The 25,992-nt window shown below is 41.1% G+C and overlaps 2 protein-coding genes across 2 annotated transcripts; both read right to left on the bottom strand.

Moving 5' to 3' along the window:
• Positions 1-150: 150 nt before the first annotated feature.
• LOC119483726 (cystathionine beta-synthase-like) lies at positions 151-12,074 on the bottom strand. The gene is made up of 15 exons (XM_037762119.1): positions 11,908-12,074; positions 7,376-7,634; positions 6,972-7,078; positions 6,649-6,783; positions 6,454-6,533; positions 5,163-5,367; positions 4,928-5,019; positions 4,715-4,840; positions 4,550-4,634; positions 4,362-4,467; positions 3,815-3,892; positions 3,590-3,724; positions 3,386-3,494; positions 2,830-2,914; positions 151-1,422 (listed from the first exon to the last, which is right to left on the bottom strand). Exons 2-15 carry the CDS (start codon positions 7,624-7,626, stop codon positions 1,289-1,291), a joined length of 1,728 nt encoding a protein of 575 aa, XP_037618047.1. The 5' UTR covers positions 7,627-7,634; positions 11,908-12,074; the 3' UTR covers positions 151-1,288.
• A 1,276-nt stretch (positions 12,075-13,350) lies between these two features.
• On the bottom strand, positions 13,351-24,980 carry LOC119483719 (splicing factor U2AF 35 kDa subunit-like). The gene is made up of 8 exons (XM_037762115.1): positions 24,751-24,980; positions 21,512-21,599; positions 19,827-19,893; positions 16,978-17,027; positions 15,509-15,607; positions 15,137-15,270; positions 13,716-13,808; positions 13,351-13,630 (listed from the first exon to the last, which is right to left on the bottom strand). The coding sequence occupies exons 1-8, from the start codon at positions 24,792-24,794 to the stop codon at positions 13,519-13,521; spliced, it is 687 nt and encodes a 228-aa protein (XP_037618043.1). The 5' UTR covers positions 24,795-24,980; the 3' UTR covers positions 13,351-13,518.
• Between the last annotated feature and the right edge of the window lie 1,012 nt (positions 24,981-25,992).

Below are 25,992 nucleotides of genomic sequence, written 5' to 3'. Positions count from 1 at the left end.
CTTATTTATATATATTATATATAAAGATCTATTTTTAAAATATTTTCCAACATACTTATTTATATATATTATATATAAAGATCTATTTTTAAAATATTTTCCAACATACGTATTTATATATATATATTCATATAAAATAAAGTCACAGACTTCTTTCCTTCAAACTTTATTTAAAATCATACACATTCATTAAGGAAAAATGATGTAATACAAAACGTTTCTCTCAGACGCAGCTAAGATTAAATAGTCAAGATAACTTTACAGGCACCTTTTTAAAAGAAAAGAAAAGGAAAAACAAAGACCACCACTTGATTTTCTTCAAGAAATTTGATTACACTCCGCAAGTATTTTTTTGTGTACCCAAACACAAATGAAAAAGCAGCACATAACGAGCAGCACCGGAAAGATAATATGCGTATATACAGCAGCTGTCAACTTGTCTAATCTTGGTGAATGAGATGAATGTGGCTTTTATACTATTCTACTTATATTTGATTAATACAAAAGGCCACAGTGAAACAATCTTGTACTTTTCAGACAAATAAAACAGCAACACACAGATGCCTTTAGTCAAGACTCTGATGCAAAACAAAAAGCTTTCAACAAGTTCCGAACTTACAAAAGATTTGTTTTGAGCACTACAACCAAATATAATAAGGAATAACAAAATGGTTCAAATAATAACTAACCCTATCACAAGTTGACATAAAGGCAAGAAATGTTTAGCTTTTTATGAACAGTATGTAGCATTAAAGGGGATCTATTGGTAGAAATGGAATATAATATTAAAAAGTATGTTTTCTTTTGTGTATAATCACCTGAAAATAAAGATTGTTGTGTTTTCGTTATCTTAAAATGAGCCATTTATATCTACATACAGAGCCAAGCACCATGTTTCTACAGTAGCCCTGAACAGACAAACCAAACCACCGTAGTTCTACACAATTGGCACACATGAGAAGTTTCCGTTGGTTGTCGGAAACACGACAAGACCGATGAGACCCAGTACAACTTCATTCCCACCGTTCTCAACAAATCAGGGAGTTCCTTTTTTTTCTTATGTTTACCTGACTCACAGCCACTTAGTGTCGCAATCTGCAACCTCACCGCTAGATGCCACCAAATCCTACACACCGCATCTTTAAGAATCGCTTTGCTTAAGTATTTTTTTAAAGAGCTAACCTCAATCAAAAACTTCAAAAGATTATTTTTTTTTGCCATATTTGAGACACGTCTTTTAAACCTGTCATTGTGTTTGTTATGTTACTGTAAGAAATGTACAAGTGTTTTAGTTCAGCTCGTCGGTGGACTCCGACATGGATCGCTCTCTCCTTTCCCGGCCCGTGACGAAGTTGAGCAGGTCAACGGCCGTCACCACCCCGAAAACCATCTGCTTCAGGCTCGGAGAGCCGTCCGTCAAGTCTGGTGGAGGAACAGGATGGATGAGAAAAAAATGTAAGTGGAGCCACTAATACAATATTTAAAAATCAAACTTAGCCAGTGGGTTCATAAAATGTGTATACAGTAGAAGCAATTACACAATATATAAAGGTCAGTTTGTGCCCAGCTTTGATCTGACACTCCTCCCCTGACTTATTAGTATAATACTGCCTCTGAAGAGAAGAGGAAATGCATTATATATAATATAATTGAGAATTAATTCAGTAAACTCTGTGTAATGAAGTCAGGTTGTACTTCATGTTCAGATCCAGAGAATATGTTTGCTTAAATCGATTAAAATATTGAATCACAATTAATTGCAAATTAATCACACAGTTTGTATCTGTTCAAAATGTACCTTAAAGGGAGATTTTTCAAGTATTTACTACTCTTATCAACATGGGAGTGGACAAATATGCATGCTTTATGCAAATGTATGTATATATCCATTATTGGAAATCAATTAACAACACAAAACAATGACAGATATTGTCCAGTAACCCTCACAGTTACTGCATTTAGCATAAAATAATATGCTCAAATCATAACATGGCAAACTGCAGCCCAACAGGCAACAACAGCTGTCAGTGTGTCAGTGTGCTGACTTGACTATGACTTGCCCAAAACTGCATGTGATTATCATAAAGTGGGCATGTCTGTAAAGGGGAGACTCGTGGGTACCCATAGAACCCATTTTCATTCAAATATCTTGAGGTCAGATGTCAAGGGACCCCTTTTAAAATGGCCATGCCATTTTTTCCTCGCCATAATTTAGCGTAAGTTTGGAGAGTTATTTAGCCTCCTTCTCGATACGCAAGTACGACATTCCTTAGGTTTTCTAGTTTCTAATGATGCCAGTATCTTCACTTTAGCTTTAAAACGGAGCCCTCTACAACCTAAAATTCACACATTGCGTTAAAGAAATTAGTGGTGTTAAAACAAATGTCAATGAGTCTCACATCTTTACTATGTAACTATCTGGAGATCTCTTTTCCAGAATGTAAACATGACCTTGAATGGGTGTGTGACACTCGACAAAACTCACAAAAAATGCAGCAGTGTGCTTTTTTTGTTGCCAAATTTTCATCTCCCAAAACCCTTTTTTTCTCTTGGGGATGCTGGCTCCGCAGCTGGACTTTGACACTCGTGTATCAGTCGACCCGCTGAGAGACCAACGTTATCATAAAAATGCAGGTGTGGATTTGAGCTGCAGCAGTCAATAGTGTGTCCTTGAGAAAGACGTTGACCCTGCACGTGCAGACTAAGTCTAAGTTGCTTGGCACTTACTGTGCACTGCATTCCATGCTACCACCAGGGGGAGCCAAAGTTAGACTTTTTGCACCTGGAGTATATGGATGAAGGAAAATGACTGTGTGGAAATGTACTTACATTGGATCTGTTCATGCACCACCAGGGCAAAGTGGTCAGTCTCCAGAATGCGGGATAACTTCCCCAAATTATCAATCAGACGGATCTAAGGAAGAGCAGTATTTATATGAAAATGAAAGCAACTTGTGGAATACAGTGTCAGATCAGTAAGAAATATGCAGCCAACAATTTAACGATGGGAGGATTTTTTAAAGTCAATTAAGTCATAAAACTTTCCTCTCACTTCCAAATTTTGAATCACAGTTGCTTCACTGAATGAAATTATAACCATTCGGTGTCGCAATCTGTCGTGGATCAACTCCAGTCAAAACATCCTGACTGGACTTTGTCTTGTTTCACGCCCTGACTTGCTAAAATCCCTTTAGTCAGTCTGACCCGCAGCCTTTTCACCTGGAGATCCTCCCCTGCACGGGGTTGTCTCATTGGCTGCTGCTGTCAGCCAATCAGAGTAAAGATTTTAGTCTGCAATTTCAGCCTACAAGTTATTTAGGAAACTTTCACACATTTCCTTTGAGTACAAGAGACATGAAGAGAGATGTTTAAGTTAGTGTCTGACCTGTTTGAACTGCTTGTAGAGTACTTTGCTGACCGGGTCCGACACCTTGATCTTCCCCGCCAGGATACAGGCCAACATGTTGCCTAAAGTCACCATGCCCAGGATTAACCTGTACACACACAGAGACACACAGGTTGAAGTTAAAGCCTTTGCAGAGTGGCACTGCAATAAAACATAATGTACCAGTTAGCTAGTTTCTCTCACCCGGCTTCGTCGACCACGGGCGCCTGGTCGAAGCCTTTCTCCTTAAGGATTTTGATGGTTCTCTGACAAGTGACGGTTGGCAGGACGGTGAGGGGGGCGGACAGGTTCAAACCCTGCAGCTTCAGGTTCCACCACCTGACAAACACAGAGGAATGAGAGGGTCTCACGCGACCACACATGGAAGAGATTTTGCCTAACTAGAATACACCCTATAATTACACATACCAGGGTTTTTTCACCATGAGGTCCTCCTCGCTCAGGAAGCCCTTCTGGACCATCCACTTGTCATTCAGGAACTTGGACCTTGAGGGAAAAAAATTAAATAAAATAAATGAAATCACGGTTTGCTTTATTTGTGTTTACACAAGAAAGACCTGAAGGCCCAGCTGACCTAAAGTGACCTCCAACATTGTATTACCGTCTGTATTCTGGAGCCTGGAGGTCATTAAACCTCACACTGTTGCACCATTTATGTATTTTTTGAGAAGCTCTGTGTGACTGATTCCATCTAGGGCTGCAACTAACGATTATTTTCATTGTCGATTAATGTGTTGATTACTTTCTCAATTAGTTGTAAATATCGATCAGTGACAAGATGACGTCCTCAAATGTCTTGTTTTGTCCACAACTGACAGATATTCAGTTTACTAACCCTGAGCGTTTCTATAAATAACTGTGAATATTCCAGTAAAGCCTGACATGAATCAGAAGTTCATTATGCAAAGTTTACAGAAATAGACTGTCTGCTTATTGGATATGTGGGGATTCTCACATGTAGTTGCGGATGGAGTCTGGCAGGATGACCACGCAGCGCTGACCCTCCTTCAGCTCTTTGGCGACGTTTACCGCCGCCGCCATGGCCGTCCCAGAGCTGCCGCCTGTTAACAGAAATGAGCAAAAAAGGTGAGCGGACTTTCATAACCTCAGCGGCTCATTCACCCAGACATCTGGAGCACTTACCGCACAGCAGGCCTTCTTCTCTGATCAGCATGCGAGACATGTTGAAGGACTCCTCGTCATCTGACTTGTACCAGGAATCAATTACCTGGCAAGAAATATTACATTAAGTGGCTGCGAGTCGGGTAAACATGAGAAAAAGGGAGGCAAGAAAAAAAAGGAACTCACTGATCTGTCGAGCACGGTGGGGATGAAGTCGTACCCGATACCCTCCACCTCGTACTGGGTCTTATCGGTCTTGTTAAGCTCCTCGGGCTCAGCCAGGATGGAGCCCTCTGGGTCAACACCAACAATCTGCACATACCATTTAGAAAGTAGCTCAGCAAACAGTTATTCCTTTGTAAACAAGAAATATGATCTTAGAAAACAGAGACAACTTACTTTGATGTTGGGGCATCTTTCTTTAAGTTTGCGGGCGATGCCTGTGATCGTCCCTCCTGTGCCTGCTCCTGCCACCAGCATGTCCAGTTTACCTGTTGGGAGAGAGAGAAAATTCAGCTTTACTTCACTGATGAAAACGTACTGGCACAAATACAATAAAACCGTAAATTTCTATTCTTGAGATATACAAGATATAAACAATCTTCAAGATTGTGGGGGAAAAAGATTTCCGTACCGTCACACTGCTCCAGGATCTCCTCAGCCGTGGTGTCGTAGTGAGCCAGAGGGTTGCTGGGGTTACGGTACTGGTCCAGGATGTGAGAGTTAGGGACCTCGTTTTTAAGGCGCCAGGCCACGCCCACGTGAGACTCTGGCGAATCGAAGCGAGCGCTGGTGGGTGTGCGGACGATCTCGGCTCCAAGCGCTCTCAAGACATCCACCTGTATAGAAAAAAACGTGAACAATTTGAGCATATAACACATACTATACGAATGTTAAAATATTCCTAATAAAATACTTCTGCATCACCCTTTTTAATGTTTTTTTTAGAGTTTTGTGCAAAAAAAAAAAGTATCACAATGAAGGTTTCATCAGGACATGGGATGTTTCAAACGTATCAGCAGCTTTGTCAGTCCATTAGTTAAAACAAAATGACACAATGTCAGAAAAATGACTAAGACAAAAGTGACATTTATGGGCCTTTCAGACAGAACGTGTTCTGCGTCTGGGTTCAACGCACATCACAGTGCGAACAGCAAAAAGACGTTGCTGCACCGCCAAGCCATTGGATATAATAAAATCCCTTAAAAATAGCTAGAGCATTCATTCTTTTTGCAGCGGAAAGCTAAGGCTTCTGTCTTTCGCGTTGTCTATTATGCATTATTATGTGTGGAACCGTACGATGTAGCAAAAGGAGTATTGAAAAATATTTTGCTCATGTTTCTACATTTAGGATTATCATAAAGTGGGCATATCTGTAAAGGGGAGACTCGTGGGTACCCATAGAACCCATTTTCATTCATTCCATTTGAGGAGAGAGGTCAACGCCTTTGAAGATGGCCGTGACAGTTTTTCCTGTATGTCTAGTATGACATGGTTGGTACCAATGGATTCTTTAGGTTTTTCTAGTTTCATATGATGCCAGTATCTTCACTCTAGCTTTAAAACTGAGCCCACTACAGCCTAAAAATCGCGAGTTGCGTTAATGCGTTATTATTGCGTTAACTTTGACAGTTTTGTGTGTGTATTTGGTAAAGTTTTATGAAAAAACAGATTTTTATATATATTTTTTTATTCATGACACAATTTAATTACTTTTATCATTATTATGGTTTATTGACTTATATAACTTTGAGAATTAGGTTGTAAAGATTTTAGGGATATGAAGCATTTGAAGATACTGCAAGAAATGACCAGTGTCAGCACTGGTGATTCAGGGCATCACTAGTCTGTATTTAGCAGAAGTGGTAAGGACTTGGTTTCCTATAAATGAACGTGAGACAGAGTTTCAATATGACAGAACTCACCTTCTCCATGCTCATCTTCTCAGGCATGACGATGATGCAGCGGTAGCCTTTCACAGCTGCAGCCAGGGCCAAACCAATACCTAAAACACACAACATAAAGACGTTTTACAACACTGCTGCTCCCTAGTAATTAACATACCACTCATGCATTTAAATACCTTCCCCCCCCCTATAGCAACACATGCATTTTATTACCAGTGTTTCCAGAGGTGGGCTCTATAATGGTGTCTCCAGGCTTGAGGACCCCCGCTCTCTCAGCGTCCTCCACCATGCGCAGGCTGATCCGGTCCTTGACGCTGCCTCCAGCGTTGAAGTACTCACACTTGGCCACTACGAATACACCAACATTTTACATTAAAAAGCCATTTTGATAAAGAATCGACTCAGCTGAAATTGTTACTTTCATAATCTCAACACATCTCACGCCGCCACTCGCTTGTTTACATGGTGCCGATGAGTAATCAACGATCACACCTTCTGTCTGATCTGAGAAACGACTCGAGTGCCGGTTGACTTACGTAATTCACATTTGAGTCCAAACACTTTGGGGATCTTGTTGATGCGGACCAAGGGAGTGTCGCCGATCCTGTCAAGGATGTTTGGGAGGATGGTCGGAGCGACGGCTCTGAGGGGGAAATATATTCAAGGACACTGTTAACATCTTACTCAACTTGTTTTGTCCTGCTCATAAAAGTGTTGGCAATAACAACTTTTTTTCTGGTTTGAGGTGTTTGTTTGCAAACAGGCGCTCCCTTGTGAGTTTGGTCAAACTGGTTTCCACCTCATTAAAACAATAATTAGGGCTGTCAAAGTTAATGTGATAATAACACGCATATTCTATCTCTAGGAAACCTAATGAACCCATTGGTACCAACCAGGTCAGACGAGTTTGTCGTGAAGGACGTTAAATGAGGTTACAAACCTTGGCACTTGTGTGTGAGGGGAGTCGGCTTTGGAGGCTCCCAGGCTCCATGTGCAGCGGCTGGGGAGGTCGGGCCGAATCCATTTCCTCTCTGCCGGGGGAAGCTTGTCGATGCCGTTCGCCGGTAAGGAACCCTCCCGGAGTTTGCCCTCCCCGTTGGTGTGGGTGAGCAGCTTGGCGGCGTGGGGGCACACGGGGGCCTTGACGGGGGCCTTGATGGCGGTCTCTTGCGATGAGGGGACTGACGGCATGGCTTACCCTGGACAAAACAGAGGAAATAGGTTTAGATAACAGTCTGTGACACGTTCTGTGTTGCTAGTTTGTCAGCAGAAGGTGTGACGGCGCCTCTTGCCAGTTCACTACATTGATATGTTACCACATGTGAGCAGCGCCCAGCGGAAAACAAACACCGAACCACTCCTTCTTTCCATTAATACCTCATCGAGCTTAACCAGGAGCTTTGGCAGCCTCCTCCACACCCTCTGCTCTTCTACACTGTTTCACACCCTTGCACATATTCATTACTGAATATTTGAACATAATGAGCAAACAAATTAAGTCAAGTGCCGTCTCATTATCTGAAAAAACTGAACTGAGAGTAGAGGAAAGGCCTGGTAGACTGGCTGATCAAACTGCTGCTACTGTTGCATCATTCATTCACTGTAGAAAAAAAGACACTGTGTACTCATTACCTTTGTGTTTGTGAATGTAAACCTTAAACGACCCAAATGATTGGTCGTTACCGGTTACAAAAGGCTGTAAAAGCCATAAATATATAACTAAATGTTAAACATTATCTTAACTGGGGGATAAATACTACCAGCATGGGTGGACTGAGGTTGACAATTATTTGTTCTAACGTTTGGCAGACTACAAGATTTTACAGGAAATTAATCTGCAACTATTTTGGTAATTAATTAATAGTTTAATCATAAGATAAGATAAGATATACTTTTATTGTATTCCTCATCGACAGATTCCTAGTTCCAGCTTCTCAAATGTGAGGATCTGCTGTTGATTTTCTTGGTGACATCGCTTTAGAGCTGCACCGATTAATCGATTAGTTGTCAACTATTAAATTCAAACTGTTTTGATAATCGATCTATCGGTTTGAGTCATTTTTTAAGAAAAAAAAGTCTAAATTCTCTGATTGCAGCTTCTTAAATGTGAATATTTTTGGGGTTTCTTTACTCCTCTATGACAGTAAACTGAATATCTTTGAGTTGTGGACAAAACAAGACATTTTCTTGGGCTTTGGGAAACACTGATCGACATTTTATAAACCAAATAACTAATCGATTAATCTAGAAAATAATCGACAGATTAATCGACTATGAAAATAATCGTTAGTGCAGCCCTAACCTCACTTTATTAAGATGTGGTGGGCATTTTTCGCTATTTTCTGACATTTTTACAAACAATTAATCAATGAATTGACAAGATAATCTGCTGATTAATCGATGATAAATAGGATTGTTAGTGGCAGCCCTACAAACAACAATATCAGATACGAGAGTACGTCACAAGTCCTTCAAATCCTTTAGCTCGTGGGTTTTCAAGTCATGACAGAAGTTATCTTGAGACACTTTCTAGTCAATAATTTAGAGAGCCAACAAGAGATCCCCCAAGAGCATGCATTCTTGTGCGACAATGGCGAGAAAAGACTCCCTTTAGCTGGTAGAACTCAATCATCTGCCTCGACCGGTTGGGTGTGAATCCCTGAAACTGTTGGCACACAGTCTGCGCTATACATTTGGACACAAATGTTTTCTCAACTTATTAACACATCCATTAGGTTTCTCCACTGTCCGGCAGAAGTGGCAGCAGATGAACCTTCACTAATGCACAGTGCACACACTGAGGCCAGCTGTTAAGACCCCTCTTTGGCTGCACCACTGATGTCAAACACAGTGATAAAACATATGTCTCCTTAAGCAAACAGCTCTGTATGGGAGAGAAAGGTGACCTGCTTAGAGTTAGTCACGCACTAATTAAAACGACTCCTCCTTAAACAACAGCTCACCGCCAACCCTTTTATCTTTCATCAGATATTTACTATAGTAGCACCACCAGATCACTATCTACCCACATCATGAATCAGATACAGAAAGCACCCATCTAAGGTGTTAACCCTGGTTTCCTGCTTACATGTTGCTTCAGCTCCTCAGAGCAGTCTCTGGTCATACTGGCTACAACTGCTGTGGTAAACGTGGGAAAGAGTCGGTGGTATCTGGTGGCCATGCAGGGTTCAACGGGGGCAAATGTGATCCTACGTGAGAGCACATGCTGGCGGCACCGAGCCAGGCTGTCATGCACGGCAGGAAAGTCTTTTGTTTAATAAGCCAAGAATCAAATCCTCTAATACCCACCAACTGAAGAAATACAGTGACCTGATCTGAGCCTGGTAGTGTCAACTCCAATCCAATGAGAAATCCATGTAACACTCTTACCTTATCAGACTGATCTCCTTTGGTATGTTCAGTGCTCTCAAAGCATTAGTTATTACTTTGCAGCAGTCCATTATGATGTTTAGGCCATTTAAAAATGGTGGTCACTCAACTGCTCTGCCAGCAATAAAACATCAACTGGTCAACAGCACAAGAAGAGCAGACTATAGATATTCACTCAGCCATAACAAATGGTAGGACAAATGTGAACGGCAGGAATGCTGGCAGTAAAAACACAATGTAAAACAGCAGCCATGGTGCACACCTGGATACCCCGAGCACCACATGGTCAGGAGCTAACATGCAAGTAATTACTGTGGTTAAATGTATGGCTATCGGTAAAACAGTACAATGATGAAAATATTATAATAGAGCTGAAATTATTAGTTGATCAAAAGAAAACTTAATCGTCATTTTATTTTTGAAAATTTTCCAGGTTCTTTTCTGGTCTTACAATACAGTAAATGTATGTGTTTTACTAAAGAGAACAACATTTAATCATGTTATACTGTGATTACATGTGTAGGTACTAGAGTTTAAATTATTAGTCGATTAGTTGATCAGAAGAGAAATTAATCGTCATTTATTTTGAAAATTCTCAGGTTCCTTTCTTGGTGTTACACTATACACATGTTATACCGTGATTACATGTGTAACTATCAGTAAACGACTAAACACTGATGAAGATGCTATAATAGAGCTGAAACTGTTAGTCGACTAGTCGATCAAAAGATAAATTAATCCTATTTTGTTTTGAAAATGTTCAGGTTCTTTTTTTGGTATTACAATATAGTGAATGTATGTGTTTTATGAGCAACATTTAACCATACTGTGATTAAATGTGTAGCTATTAGTAAAACAGTGAACACTGATGAAGATGGCGTCATTTATTTTGAAAATTCTCAGGTTCCTTTCTTGTATAATATGTGTTTTCTGGTGTTTTACAGACTAAAGAGAGCAACATTTAACCATACTGTGATTAAATGTGTAGTTATTAGTAAAACAGGGAACACTGATGAAGATATCGTCATTTATTTTGAAAATTCTCAGGTTCCTTTCTTGTATAATATGTGTTTTCTGGTGTTTTACAGACTAAAGAGAGCAACATTTAACCATACTGTGATTAAATGTGCAGTTATTAGTAAAACAGGGAACACTGATGAAGATATCGTCATTTATTTTGAAAATTCTCAGGTTCCTTTCTTGTATAATATGTGTTTTCTGGTGTTTTACAGACTAAAGAGAGCAACAGTTAACCATAATGTGATTAAATGTGCAGTTATTAGTAAAACAGGGAACACTGATGAAGATATCGTCATTTATTTTGAAAATTCTCAGGTTCCTTTCTTGTATAATATGTGTTTTCTGGTGTTTTACAGACTAAAGAGAGCAACAGTTAACCATAATGTGATTAAATGTGCAGTTATTAGTAAAACAGTGAACACTGATGAAGATAGTGTCATTTATTTTGAAAATTCTCAGGTTCCTTTCTTGTATAATATGTGTTTTCTGGTGTTTTAAAGAGAACAACATTTAACCATACTGTGATTAAATGTGTAGCTATCAGTAAACGAGTAAACACTGTAGAAGATATAACACTTATCTGAAGCCTCCACCTAAAGACTAGATTAATATAAAGAAATAATATGACTAAATAATAATGATAACAAAACAATTAGGACTAAATATATATAATGAAAACAATAACAATACAGTAAATATATCAAAAAAAGATAAATGTGTTTGTGTGTGTACTATAGCTATAACTTCCGGTTGACATGTGAAACTATTAAGGCAAAATAAGCTAATTTAAGCCAATAAAAGAAGCCACTGCGAGAATGACTGGTAAAAATGACAAATGTAATCGTAAACAAACACATTTAACGGAGAATACATACATAAATATAAATATATATTTAGTGTGAGGATAAAAAAGCGGAAATGTACCAAAATAGCTAACAAAGGGTGCAACAAAAAGGTGAACTGCGTAGTTACAGTGTTGCATCAGACACCAGAACAGCCTCTCAGTCACCGAACATCTATTTTATGCTTATTTCAACAATATTTTCACTAATTCTCACTCACCTTGTGTTATAAATGTGCCGAAAAACCTGTGAGAGGAGAAAGAAAGAAGGAATCAGTGAGGAGCCCGCTGGACACACGTACCCTGCAGGACAACAATGCGGACTGTCCGATTTCCGTGACGAAACACGTGGATCTAACGGAGAGGGCGGGGTCAAAGTTATAGGGCGCTCTCCGATTGGCTGCGACGAGGGCGTCTGTTTGGTCCAATCAGCCAATCAGAGCAGAGATTTCTTAATAAGGGGGTGCTGAGTTAAAGTTACCAGCCACCATCTGTTTACCTTTTATTGACCAAATACACACACATGCACTTTTGACTCATGTGACATCTGGAGAACTTCTCATGCGTGGGCTGTTACTCCTAAAAATATTAGCCTAACTATATATATATTTTACTTTTTCTTTTTTTTTGATTTTGGCAAAGTTTGCCAGTTTCTATCAGGGTTTTGGTGAACTCATATCATAGTTTTAATCAGATTAAATGTTATTAAAAACCCAATTTATTTCATTTTAATGGCTTTTGTTGCCCCATACTTTTGTTTTCTAATTTTTATATCAGATTTTTATTTTAGAATATTTTATTTCAAATTTTTGAGTTAACCAAATATACAAAAAATACAAAACAGAAACTCACACAAACATGGCTCCAAATTCCCTCCTTATCCCACCCACATACAAACTGAAAAAGAACCATACTCAAAAGGAGTAGGCTAGTTAACGATCAACTGAATTAAAAAGGATATAGAAAAAACAAATTAAATACACAAATAAAGAAATCATAAATAACGTATAATAACGAATAATGTATTAATTTCTGAGAGTATATGTGATCTTTTCAAGTGGAATGCAGCTGTTCATTTCCAGAAGCCATCTAGATATGAGGAGATGGGAATCAGACTTCCATGTAATTGCTGTACACTTCCTGGCGATGCATAGAGCTATTTCTAATAACACATTTTTTTATCAGATTATGTGGAATTTTATTTATGTAATTATAATCTGGAACAATATACTGATATTTTTCTGATATATAAGACATCCCTAAATAACCCCATTTCTTCTTTTTTTTTTAAACCAGTAGTAATATGTTTAACTGATTACTCATAAGCCACTTAAGAAAACAGAACTGAGAGTAGAGGAAACATCCGGACGACTGCCTGCTCAAGCTTATTATTGCATCATTCACAGTGTAATGAAAAGTATGATAGTAAGCAATGTTTTACAAATGCGAGTTCATCGTTGTAGCAATAGTTGTATGCACTCAGCAACCCAGAATGACCTTCAAAACCTTAACCCCTCATCATTTTGACACACATAAACCTATAAGTGTGCAATTTCTTGATATAAGGCCTCACCAAAGTTAACCACATTTGTTTTTAATGTTGCATGTAGCACTTTCCTTCTCTCCATGATAAGAAATAACTTGATGTTCATATAAGCAAGTGGTGCCAGAGTAGAATTACAAATCTGTTTTATTGAGAAAGCGACACAAGCTTGTCTTAAAAAAAGGGAATAAAAGAAAAAACACTTCCAACAATTCACCGATAAAGAAAAATAACTTTGTCATCACTGCTGGGGTTAAGAGGGAGGGATTTGGTAGGACGTTGGTTTCTTTCAGAATCTTCCGGAGCGCTCTCGGTCCCTCGACCTTCTCGGCCTCTCGCGTTCCCGCCGTCGGTCCCTGGAGCGGGAGCGTCGTTCCCGGGATCGCGATTGAGAGCGGTGCCTGGTGGTAGAGAAGAAGATGTGAAGAAAATATGGATTCACAAAACAGAATTCATCCCCAAATATGAATGTTAAACCTTATATACCTTTTCCTGCGACGGCCGTACAACTCCCTTCGAAGCTCCCGCGATATGGGTTTCAGGTGCATGAAGTTGCAGAAGCCACCTCGGGTACACTCTCTGTAGGGAAACAGCAAATGAAAGGTTAATATTTATTTGGCTTACATCTGGTGGAGCAGTGCCACGAGGAAAAGTTGTCTCTTGGCTCCACATGCTGAGATGCATGCCAGCCCACCACGGAGATCATCTGATCTTTATCTGCCCCCACGCTAAGTTCGTCCTATTACTGGCAGAGCAAACAACCCCCGATCCAATGGAAAAACACAGAGTGACTCAGAAAGGAGACGAGCACAAGCTTCCTCCCTCTGAGCAGGGTCAAAGTTTGTCTTTGCATCGAAAAGAAAATGTGGTAATTCACACGGTGCCCATGCAGTTGGTTATTTTCTCAGTGCTGAAGGACACGTGCAAGCTGGAGTCTTATCTTTTCTATGCTGGCTTCAGGTTTACAGAGTGGTCATTTGATTAAACGCAGTAATTTAGGAATATCCAACCTATCTACAGAGCCTCTGTTAAGATTAGTTAATGAAGCAACCAACTAAACCACTGCAGGGTGAACAGTGAAGCTTTATCTTGGATCGTCCCGGTGCAGGGCGGACGTTCTTCCCGCCTCACCACCACCACCTTGCAGATACAATCTTACAAAACTGACAAACATTTGATGTTAACATTTCCTGCTTTCCTTGTTTGACCAGATCAAGCGAAAAGAAAAACAGAAGTCCTTGGGTGCAATCATTAAAATGTTGCAAATGTTTACTGCATTTGCAGAAAATTATGATTAAACCTTTTTTTTTTTTCTGCCTAACTCAACACAATATTATTTATATATTTTCAAAGAATTAATTGAACTAAAAAAGGACTTATTGCATTTAAACAAATTTAAATTAATAGGTAGTCTTCAGTGCTCCTACCCGGGCAGGAATAGTGCTACAGGAATGCGTCATAAAACACGGAAATGAGTTAGCATTTTAGCACTGTCGGTTCCCTCGTCTGGAAGTCAATGGGTTTTTAGTTAGATGTCTGACATAAGGTCTGTGGTTAACACAAGCTTAAGAGATTTTAACAAACCAACCAGGGCGATGTTAACTTCCTGGTTGGACTATAAAAATACGTCATCCCTGGAGCACTCTATTTTACGGAGGCCATGAGGGCCATGTGAATATAGATACAAAATAATGATGAGGATGAATGTATTTTATCAATTAAAACACAAGACACTTTGATCCATGTCATTCATAACTGGACTTTTAACAGCATTAACTTTGCGTTGCTGCCCTGGCATTTGGCCTTTATGCCCTCAAAAAACTGACAACACCAAGGGCCAAGCTGCCTTGCCCCTAAAATGATGTAATTCCAGGCCTGACTCCTACAGTATACCAGGCGTCACTTACCCCATTTCATACTGGCGGCAGCACGCTTCCCTAAAGTCGGTGACGGGGGAGAGCTCTGCGTGGATGGGTTGGGCGTTGAACCAGCGATTGTTCAGGTCCATGACTGCTTTCTCTGCGTCCTCCTCACGACGAAACTACACACGAAAGAAAACACGCTCAGGATCACTAACAACTTGTGGCAACTAATGTGAGGAAAAATGAACAAATCTGACTCAATGCATTTACACTGAAAAATTAATCTGTTTCAATAGAAGCTCCTTCAAGGTCCCACTACATCTTTATGACAATTCAGTCTTTTTTAAAATCACATTCATTCATATAAATCTCACTTGAATTAGCTTCCACCTCTCTCGTGAAAACATTTAGACCGACCTTAACGTAGACGTTGCCGACAAGGTGGTCGCCCAAGTTATCGCACACATTCATCTCTTCCACCTCTCCATACTTCTCCTCCATCTCTGTGAACACCTCCTGTATATATAGAAATAAGAGAGGAAAAGAACAATTAACATCTCCAACCTCAAGCTTTTATTTTAGAAATTGGTTAGCCAAGTCTAACACCTCGGCTAACCAATTTCCTGGGGGGAAACCCTGTAGAGACATACGCTGAGTATAGGAGATAACAAATAATAATTCTGTGCAACACTACTGAAAGATGTATTAGTGAGTGATACTGTTGTGTGGAGCTGTTGTGAAACAATGTTTTAATGATGTGGGTTAAGTGTTGTTGTGAAACAACAACACTTAACCCACATCATTAAAACATTCTTTTCCATTTACGGGAGTGGTTTAGTACATGCTGGTTTAGTGGTTAGGTTCAGACATGAATTTGGTATTGAAAGTCTGCCTGTTGTTCATCTCATTCCTCTTCAGACAACGTTAGCTGTGCCAAGTTTGGAAATAAATGAAAGGATTAGTTGGGATTTTTTTTAAGTGGGGTTGTATGAGGTACTTTCTCCCAGTGTGGAGAAGCAGACAGGAGTACCAGTGGGTGGACGCCACATTAGTTCGGATCCCAAAGTCACACAATAACACACACGAGCGATCTGCAGGGTAAAATTATTGTTTTTGTCAATGTAGTCTGGTTGCTTTGAAGAGAGCATAGATAACGGCTTCAGGGGAACTGAAGCTGTTATAAAGCTCTCTTCAAAGCAACCAGACACCAGGCTTCCGTGCCGATACTCCTGTCTGCTTCTCCAAACTGGGAGCGTGCCGACCACCATCCAAGCTACTGTAGGTAATATGTAGGATAGGATATTCTATTTTGTTTTATTTAGTCATTTATTAATCACGTGGCTTCTGTGGTCACCACATTTTTTATAAGAGTTATTCTTGTATGTTTTGCATATAATGATCTTGTAAAGTACTTTGTGTTGTATGTCTGTGGAAAGCCACAACATCCGGTTAAAAGGCGAGCCAGACTGACACAGAGAAATGGAGCAGTAAAGTTACTGTGAGGGATTTATGATGCTGGAAATCCATTTACCTTTGTTTTGACTTTGTTTTTGTTTAGTCAGTGAGGCTTTTGCTGCTAAATTACCGCAACTTGATCCGCATCGCAGCGGTTCGGATTTAAATACACCAGGAATATGTAAATAATGGAGCCACCCTTTAAGTAAATAGATGATAAAATCAAAGAAATTGATGACGCAGCAGCTTTTGCATATTCCTGCTGTGTAAATATTAGCTTCTAAATGACTCTTGCTCAGCACAAACTGAACACATTTAGGCAATGTCAAGTTCCTCCTGTCGGTTGCAAAAAAGGCAGATAACGCAGCGGTGACGTCACGTCGCGCTACATGTGGAATGAAGACGGGACGCCGGCACAAAAGGGCACTCACCTCAAAGAATTCGTCGTAGTGCTCCTGCATTTCCACATCGCTGACGGCACCTGCAAAAAAAACGCCATCAAGGGACAGTCAAGATCAACGCCCGATGGACACTGGTGACAAAAGACAAAATGGACCGTGTGGCTTTAGACAAACAAATTTAACTGTAGCAACATGATACATCTTGCTATAATAGTTACACCCTGTAAACATAGATCAAAAAGGTAAAGAGTCTGTGTGTTATATGTTGCCAGAAAAACAGACTAGTCTCTCCCAACCTATTTCACAGAAGCAGGGTAAAAACTAGAGCTGACCCCTCTTAGCCTTCTCCTGGTTACTGTGTTTTTACTTTGTTTACAAAACTTGTTTGTGTAACTACATGTACATCATGTGCATGACGTGATATCTCAGAGCGTATTTTTGGGAACAATTTGTGGCTATAACATGAAGGAGGATTCCTAAGTTGAGGACAGCACTAGTAGAAACCTGCTTTAATGAATCAGAAGCATGTACTCAGTGTGAAACTGTTAAGTGTAAAGCAAAAGAACACGGAAACAGGAAGTTAATTTTTAAGTTTAACACATCTGTTTCACATCAGCGAAATGAAGGATCTGACACCAAAGCTGTGCACATTATTGCACGATAGAGGTAGTTTGAGTTTGGGCCAAGAAAACATGCAGAACAGCATGTGGCCTGTTATTCTATCCAGGAAATGATGTGATGCGTCAGACACCTCTAGAGGACGTGTTCCTACACTACGCCAGATTCATGTGGGGAGATGTGATACAGTAAATTAAGTGCTGGAGGGTCCTGCGGATGAAGGGAGAACTTACAGTGTAAACCATCAGCAGACTGGGCAGAGTTTTGAAGGTTATGAAGGTAAATGTTCAAGAGGGAAATGGTCTGAAATACAAAACGTAAACTTTTGTGACATAAATCAACCAAAATAAAAGAGCTGAGGAAGAAAAAAATTTGATTAGAAGTCTTTCTGTCAGTAAATTGCGGCCCTTAGTTATTACATGTCGTCAGTTGCGGGTAATTAATTATGTGATGGATAAAGCTGCGTTCAAAATCTCAGTAATCTATTAATATTATTGGAAGTGAAGCTAACTGCCTGCACCTCTCACTGTTTTAGATTTTGAGATATTTCCCTCTACTTTTAGGATTTGTTTGACTTTTTGTGTAGCAGTACAGGCTGAAAATAGGCTACAATTTTAGATGTGTGCATACTTGATTTAATTCCCACTTTATGTTAGAGACTATGGCACAAACATATTGATTTATGTAAGCGTGGAGAGGATGAAGCTTTAAATTACAAAACTTTATTTAAAATTTTATAGACTTTACTGCTCTGGTGCAACCTTGCAAAACACAACGGTAAGCTACTTATTCACAATAATGGACTACTGTTACTGGTTGGTAAATTAGTCTCCAGAGTTGTTTGTTTATGTAATTAGGCGCTGAATGGACGTGAATGACCTAAAGCGGTATGCAAAAACATTAAAAACTTGAAATTTGTAGCACATGCACGCAACCAAAATATATGAAAAAAATCAAAACAAATAAATTAAGCTCCAATTGTCCTTTAACCTCTTCCACTCCTTTAAGGCGCTGGTGTATCTAAATATTTCTGCATACTGGGGTCCCTAAACAGTCTTGAATTACATAAATTGGGTATCACTGTAAAGCTGAGACTCTTGTGGATCCAATGAGCCCAACTGTATTCATGTGTGATGATGTCAGTCCCCACAGTAGCCATTTCACATAGTGAGACCATTTATTTTAAACTTGACCTCACTGTATAAAATGACCTGTGGTGACCTCTAGGATAATCACAGCCTCATGAAACGTTACAGCCACAAACTAGAGACCTAGAGCATTCAGAGGATGGATGGCTTTCCAAGCTAGATTGACAATAAGGGGGCTTCTGAGTGGTTTACACAACAGAAGTGCTCGCCATCCAATCGCCGAAAAATGAAATTCTTGCTGAAATTTTTCAGAAAGTTTTTGATACTAAATCACAGCATGGCTTTTTCTATGGTTTTCCTCAAGGTCTTGGTGTCTTAATGTGGTATTTTGGAGGGATTATTGATCATTTCTTATCAATTCTCGAGTGGTAAAAAATGGTTGAATCTCAAATTAATCTTCAGGTTTCCAGCTTTCAGATGATGTACACCACTTCTATGTGACATCTACTCTTGACCTGCTATCTCCCCCTAAAGACCCCCTGTATCTCCCTAAAAATGACAAAAACGAGTCCGTGAAAAAGAGGGGTGGAGTGGAAAAGGTTAAATAGTCCACAGGTAATATTTCAAAATCGAATTTAACAAAGAGATCATTTTAAAATCAAGCCTGTTGTCTGAGTAAGGGTGCTGACAAAGGACATATCACCGGATCAACAGTCACATGTGTTGCTGAAGTAAAGAGTGTCTCTTGCTTTCAAATTCACTGGATGCAAAATTCAAATATGGGGCCCGACGGAAAACACACAAGTCAATTGTAAGGCCCTCCTGCCCTTTACACACTTACCTGTGTGAGAGGAACTGCTTCAGCTCTATCAGACTGGGCTCAACATATTTACTGCACACACAGTTCTAAATATTCTACCATACTCAGCACAGTAAGTACTGTTTTGGTGTGAAGGTTTAGCTACACAAGGTTGAAAAACAGATAGTATCAGGTGTTTGTGCTTTTTGTTGGCCTTAGGTAACGACCGACGAATGACTAAATATTTGATTTGGGATACTTGGGAGATAATAGGGTCACAACCGGGTCTCCAGTTAACAGGGCTGCAGCAGTACCTCACATCTGTTGTTATACGTGAGCACCACTTTTAGGTAGCTGACAAATGTTTAACTTACAGCGAGAAGCGTCGGCCGTCTGTGCGCTGTTCTGGGGATTACGGTAGATGTTCTGAATCAAGATGGTCTGCAGGGAAAAAGAAAAAGAAAAAGCAGTCAGACGGGATTCTTCGATGAATGTTTAGTGTTGTGCTATTTCTGATGAACTTCTACTCTAGCTCGTTTACATCTTTTTTTATAGTCGGGCACAAAATCCCTTGAAACTCAACAAAGAAAGTGATGATTATGTGTGGTATAGCTCAACCCTATCATACCATAACTTCCTCCTTAAAGCCAAGTTATAGTGGCCTGTAAACCGACCTGTGTCTGTTTTTATGTGTCACACTTGTTCCATTTGAGCACATGAGATCACTCTTCTTCTTCTTCTTCATAGAAAAAGAACAAACTCGCAATTATGAACTTCTCTAATAACGCAATTATGAGCTCTGAAAAACTGCTTTGAATAGGAAATGAGCTGTCACAATAGGAAATGGCTCGCCGAACAGGTTTTTTTTGCTGGCACGGCACATTAACCAAAACATTCACATGGGTTTGAGTACATACACAGAACTAGTAGCTCATCCACAGTGCATATGAAGACTTTTGACTCTCAGGTCTAAAAGCAAAGTGAAACAGGCCAATATAGTAAAAAAAAAAGAACTTGAGTAAAAAAATTGACCATGCACATTTTCACCTATTAGATGAATATGAAATATTTTTACAAACAGATCAGCTTCATAAGTTATAGGCTACCTCCACACTAATGTGTTTTTGTTTAGTGTGCATCTTGATTTTTGACAGGTGCCGTCTTGGTTTTTTGCAACCATAAGTGACAGGGGAGGGTGGAGCTAAGTGAAACTGAACGCTGAATAAGACATTTTAGGCAACAAAATGTTACAATTAACTTTCATGAACTGCAAACATACTGTGAAAGGGTTAAAGTTGTAAGACGAAAACATGGACAACTCCCAGACCGGAAAACGCCGTGGTAGCGGCCTGTCAATCACAGCCTTAAGCATACCACTACAAATCAGTTTTATGTTTGGCAGTGGTAGCATTATAAAATGCTGGCAAAGACAACAAAGTCAGCAACGCCTGTAATTCGTTATGCATGTTGAATTAATCACTGGTAGTCATAAGTTGATGTTGAGAAGGACACGTCGTGACTGTTAAGAACGAATCACGAAGCGAACCTGGGTGTCTGCATCATCGTTTTGAAAGTCTAAAACGCAATCCTGGAGTTTTCAAAACTAAAACAGTGTCAGCAGTGTTTTCAAAGTCTGTTTTAGAGGTTTGAAAACACCGGAGTAGTGTGGACGCTAGGCGTAAACGTAGAAAAAGTTATGCATTTTAAAATGAAGACGTATTAGTGTGGATGTAGCCATAGAGTGTTCACCCAATAACCACTGGTTCAATCGGCTGCACGGCTTGTGATATGGGTGTGTGCCTTGATGAGTCAGAGGACGAAATATTTCAACAGCTGTGGCTCCCCAGAGGGCACAGCAGGTCGTCCAGTCATAGCAGGGTTGGTGGTTCATTCCCCGGCTCCTGTTAACATGTCGATTTGTGTGTGAATGGCTGATTGAGAGGCAAACTGTAAAGCGCCTTTTCTTTTAAAGTAGAAAAGTGCTATACAAGTGCAGTTTATTTACTAATAACACAATGAAGCTATTATTTAAGGACAAACACTTTGATGGGATCCTCACCTGGCTGAAGGTTGGTTTGTTGTGCAATCTCGAGCAGCGGTCTCCATGTCTGCAAGCGCCAATTTTGAAATAGAAGGAACAATTGACCCTGGAAAAGAAGGAAAAAGTGTCATCATCATACTGATAGCTTACTTTGGTTTGATTTGGTAGAGGATAAGGCTCTCAGAAACTGTGCTTTTGTCAACAAAATCCATGAAACGATAAGAACCAATGATGCATTACAACATCTCTCAATACTTTCCAACTTCTCCAGCCTATCTGTGACTACATAACAGGACAAAATATACTTTTATACATCTTTTTAAAGGTTCAGTAATTTCCTAAAAAAAATCTGGACACTGTGATGTTAAAACATTGCTAAAACAGGAGTGAACAGTGTATTTGTTGGGGACTTTTTTCAGATCAGATTTTGTGCACTAATGACTATTTAGGGCACCATGGCAACGGTGTGGCTCACTATCTGTTTATTCTGCGTAGGGTGCATTTTGTTGCTCTACTAGCACCTACTAGCAGCTACTGGCACCTACTGACACCTACTGACACCTACTGACACCTACTAGAACCTACCAGCAGCTACCAGCAGCTACCAGCAGCTACTACCACCTACCAGCACCTACTACCACCTACTAGCAGCTACTACCACCTACTAGCACCTACCAGCACCTACCAGCACCTACTACCACCTACTAGCACCTACCAGCACCTACTATCAGCAGCTACCAGCACCTACTAGCAGCTACCAGCACCTACTACCACCTAACAGCAGCTACCAGCACCTACTAGCACCTACTAGCACCTACCAGCACCTACCAGCAGCTACCAGCAGCTACTACCACCTACTAGCATCTACCAGCACCTACTACCAGCTACCAGCAGCTACTACCACCTACTACCACCTACCAGCAGCTACCAGCACCTACTATCAGCAGCTACCAGCACCTACTACCACCTACCAGCACCTACTACCACCTACCAGCAGCTACCAGCACCTACTAGCACCTACTAGCACCTACCAGCACCTACCAGCACCTACCAGCAGCTACTACCACCTACTAGCATCTACCAGCACCTACTACCAGCTACCAGCAGCTACTACCATCTACCAGCAGCTACCAGCACCTACTAGCACCTACTAGCACCTACCAGCAGCTACTACCACCTACCAGCACCTACTAGCACCTACTAGCACCTACCAGCACCTACCAGCAGCTACCAGCAGCTACTACCACCTACTACCACCTACCAGCAGCTACCAGCACCTACTATCAGCAGCTACCAGCACCTACTACCACCTACCAGCACCTACTACCACCTACCAGCAGCTACCAGCACCTACTAGCACCTACTAGCACCTACCAGCACCTACCAGCACCTACCAGCAGCTACTACCACCTACTAGCATCTACCAGCACCTACTACCAGCTACCAGCAGCTACTACCATCTACCAGCAGCTACCAGCACCTACTAGCACCTACCAGCACCTACCAGCAGCTACTACCACCTACCAGCACCTACTACCACCTACCAGCACCTACTACCACCTACCAGCACCTACTACCACCTACCAGCAGCTACCAGCACCTACTACCACCTACCAGCACCTACTACCACCTACCAGCACCTACTACCACCTACCAGCAGCTACCAGCACCTACTACCACCTACCAGCACCTACTACCACCTACCAGCACCTACTACCACCTACCAGCAGCTACCAGCACCTACTATCAGCAGCTACCAGCACCTACTAGCAGCTACCAGCACCTACTAGCAGCTACCAGCACCTACTACCACCTACCAGCACCTACTACCACCTACCAGCAGCTACCAGCACCTACTAGCACCTACCAGCAGCTACTACCACCTACCAGCACCTACTAACACCTACCAGCAGCTACCAGCACCTACTACCATCTACCAGCAGCTACTACCACCTACCAGCAGCTACCAGCACCTACTATCAGCAGCTACCAGCACCTACTACCACCTACCAGCACCTACTACCACCTACCAGCAGCTACCAGCAGCAACCAGCACCTACTACCACCTACTAGCACCTACCAGCACCTACCAGCAGCTACCAGCACCTACTACCACCTACCAGCAGCAACCAGCACCTACTACCACCTACCAGCAGCTACCAGCAGCTACCAGCACCTACTACCACCTACCAGCACCTACTACCACCTACCAGCAGCTACCAGCAGCAACCAGCACCTACTACCACCTACCAGCACCTACTACCACCTACTAGCACCTACTACCACCTACCAGCAGCTACCAGCACCTACTACCACCTACCAGCACCTACCAGCAGCAACCAGCACCTACTACCACCTACCAGCACCTACTACCACCTACCAGCAGCTACCAGCAGCAACCAGCACCTACTACCACCTACCAGCACCTACTACCACCTACTAGCACCTACCAGCACCTACCAGCAGCTACCAGCACCTACTACCACCTACCAGCACCTACCAGCAGCAACCAGCACCTACTACCACCTACCAGCAGCTACCAGCAGCAACCAGCACCTACTACCATCTACCAGCACCTACCAGCAGCTACCAGCACCTACTACCACCTACCAGCACCTACTACCACCTACCAGCACCTACCAGCAGCTACCAGCAGCAACCAGCACCTACTAGCACCTACCAGCAGCAACCAGCACCTACTACCACCTACCAGCAGCAACCAGCACCTACTAGCACCTACCAGCACCTACCAGCACCTACTACCACCTACCAGCACCTACTAGCACCTACCAGCAGCAACCAGCACCTACTACCACCTACTACCACCTACTAGCAGCTACCAGCAGCTACACTGCTAACGAGCTCATTAATGAACCGAGCTACACGTTAACCTGTCTGTTTAACAACCTACAAAGCATGCTTCCAATAGTTACTTGTTTACCAACATACGAGTTTACAAAATGACACATCTTGGCTCAAACCAGCAGCACCCACCCAGCACCCACCCAGCACCCACCCAGCAGCACCCTGCAGCACCCAGCAGCACCCAGCAGCTGCAGGAGCCTTCATGAGTCCCATTCAATGTGTTAGCTTAGCGTTAGCTTCCTGTTGCTAATGTTAGCTTCACGAGGACGTCCAGCAGCGCTGCGGCTACAAACTGAGCCCTGCTGCCGGCGAGGACGAACCGCTGCAGACACGCGTGTTATACCACTCTTGCTTTATGCGACCATGACCGTAAACATGATATAAACACTCACTTGTCTTTCTCTGTGCCGAAAATGGATGCCAGGTACTCCGCCATTTTCGGCTCGTCGGAGACGTAGCGGTCGACGTCATCACGTAAAGGGTCTGCGCAAAGGGACTGCGCAGTCGCTCAACATCCGGGAACTTGCACTGACCCTGACCGCCACACGTGTGCGCTGTTGTTCCAGAGAATATATATTAATTTATCAACGTCAATGATTTTATTCTTATCTCAAATAACCCTACTTGTTTATTTGTTTTGCACAATTTAAGACTATACAACACAACAAAAAATAAATGAATAATATACAGTGCAGGAAGAGGCAAAAGACCCACAAGATTAATATAAAGAAATAATATGACTACATAATAGTGATAACAAACAATTAGAACAAGATATATATAATAACAACTATAACAATACAGTAAATATATGAAAAAAAAAAAAGTGTTTGTGTGTGTGCGTGTGTGTTTGTGTGCGTGTTGCATGGAAGTGTATGGTTAGTGTTTGTGAGGAGGATATTGATTTAAATATCTATAAAGACTTCCAGCAGGCTATAGTGGAAAATGGTGGTAAATTAGCTACATCAGTGATAATAACCCAAAAGATAAATATATGGGCTAAATATTACTGTTTTGAGTACTTTTACAATAATTAATAATATAATTATATAATAATTAATTAATACAATTTTGAATGCAGCACTTACTGGTAATGGATTATTTTACAGTGAGGTATTGTTATAATATAATATATTTATATATATAATATTATAATATAAGCTAATATAATAAGCTCATAATAAACTTATATAATGCATTGTTGGGGTCAGGCCACCTATGTTATGACAACTTGTTAAAGGTGGGCCTACATTTCACCACTGCTTATGTACTTTTGTGTGGTAAAAATTTTGAATGCAGTGCTTTTATTGGAGTATTTATCTAAATTTTTGGAAGGTCTACTTTACTACGCTATACGACACAAGTTGGGATACTTACAAGAGAAAGATTAAACCTGCAGTAGGCTGAACTTTCCTGGCATCATTGGGCAAAAAATTCCATAATAACCTTTCAGCAAATTGTAATTCAAGTGCTCTGAGAGGAAACTGGACTTCTGCACCTCCTCATGGCTCTGTTTTCAGGCTTTAAAAAATCTAACCCGTGACAGGAGACTTGTTCCAATCACATTAATGTAATATCAGAGAGTGCGTTCCTATTGAGCGTTCCTATTGGCTGTTCTCCTGCTGGTGGGCGGT

This window comes from Sebastes umbrosus, chromosome 24 (assembly GCF_015220745.1).
Source record: "Sebastes umbrosus isolate fSebUmb1 chromosome 24, fSebUmb1.pri, whole genome shotgun sequence".
In the NCBI taxonomy this organism is placed as follows: Eukaryota; Metazoa; Chordata; class Actinopteri; order Perciformes; family Sebastidae; genus Sebastes; species Sebastes umbrosus.
The sequence above is the reverse complement of the archived record's forward strand: the minus strand, read 5'-3'. Positions and strand labels throughout refer to the sequence as shown.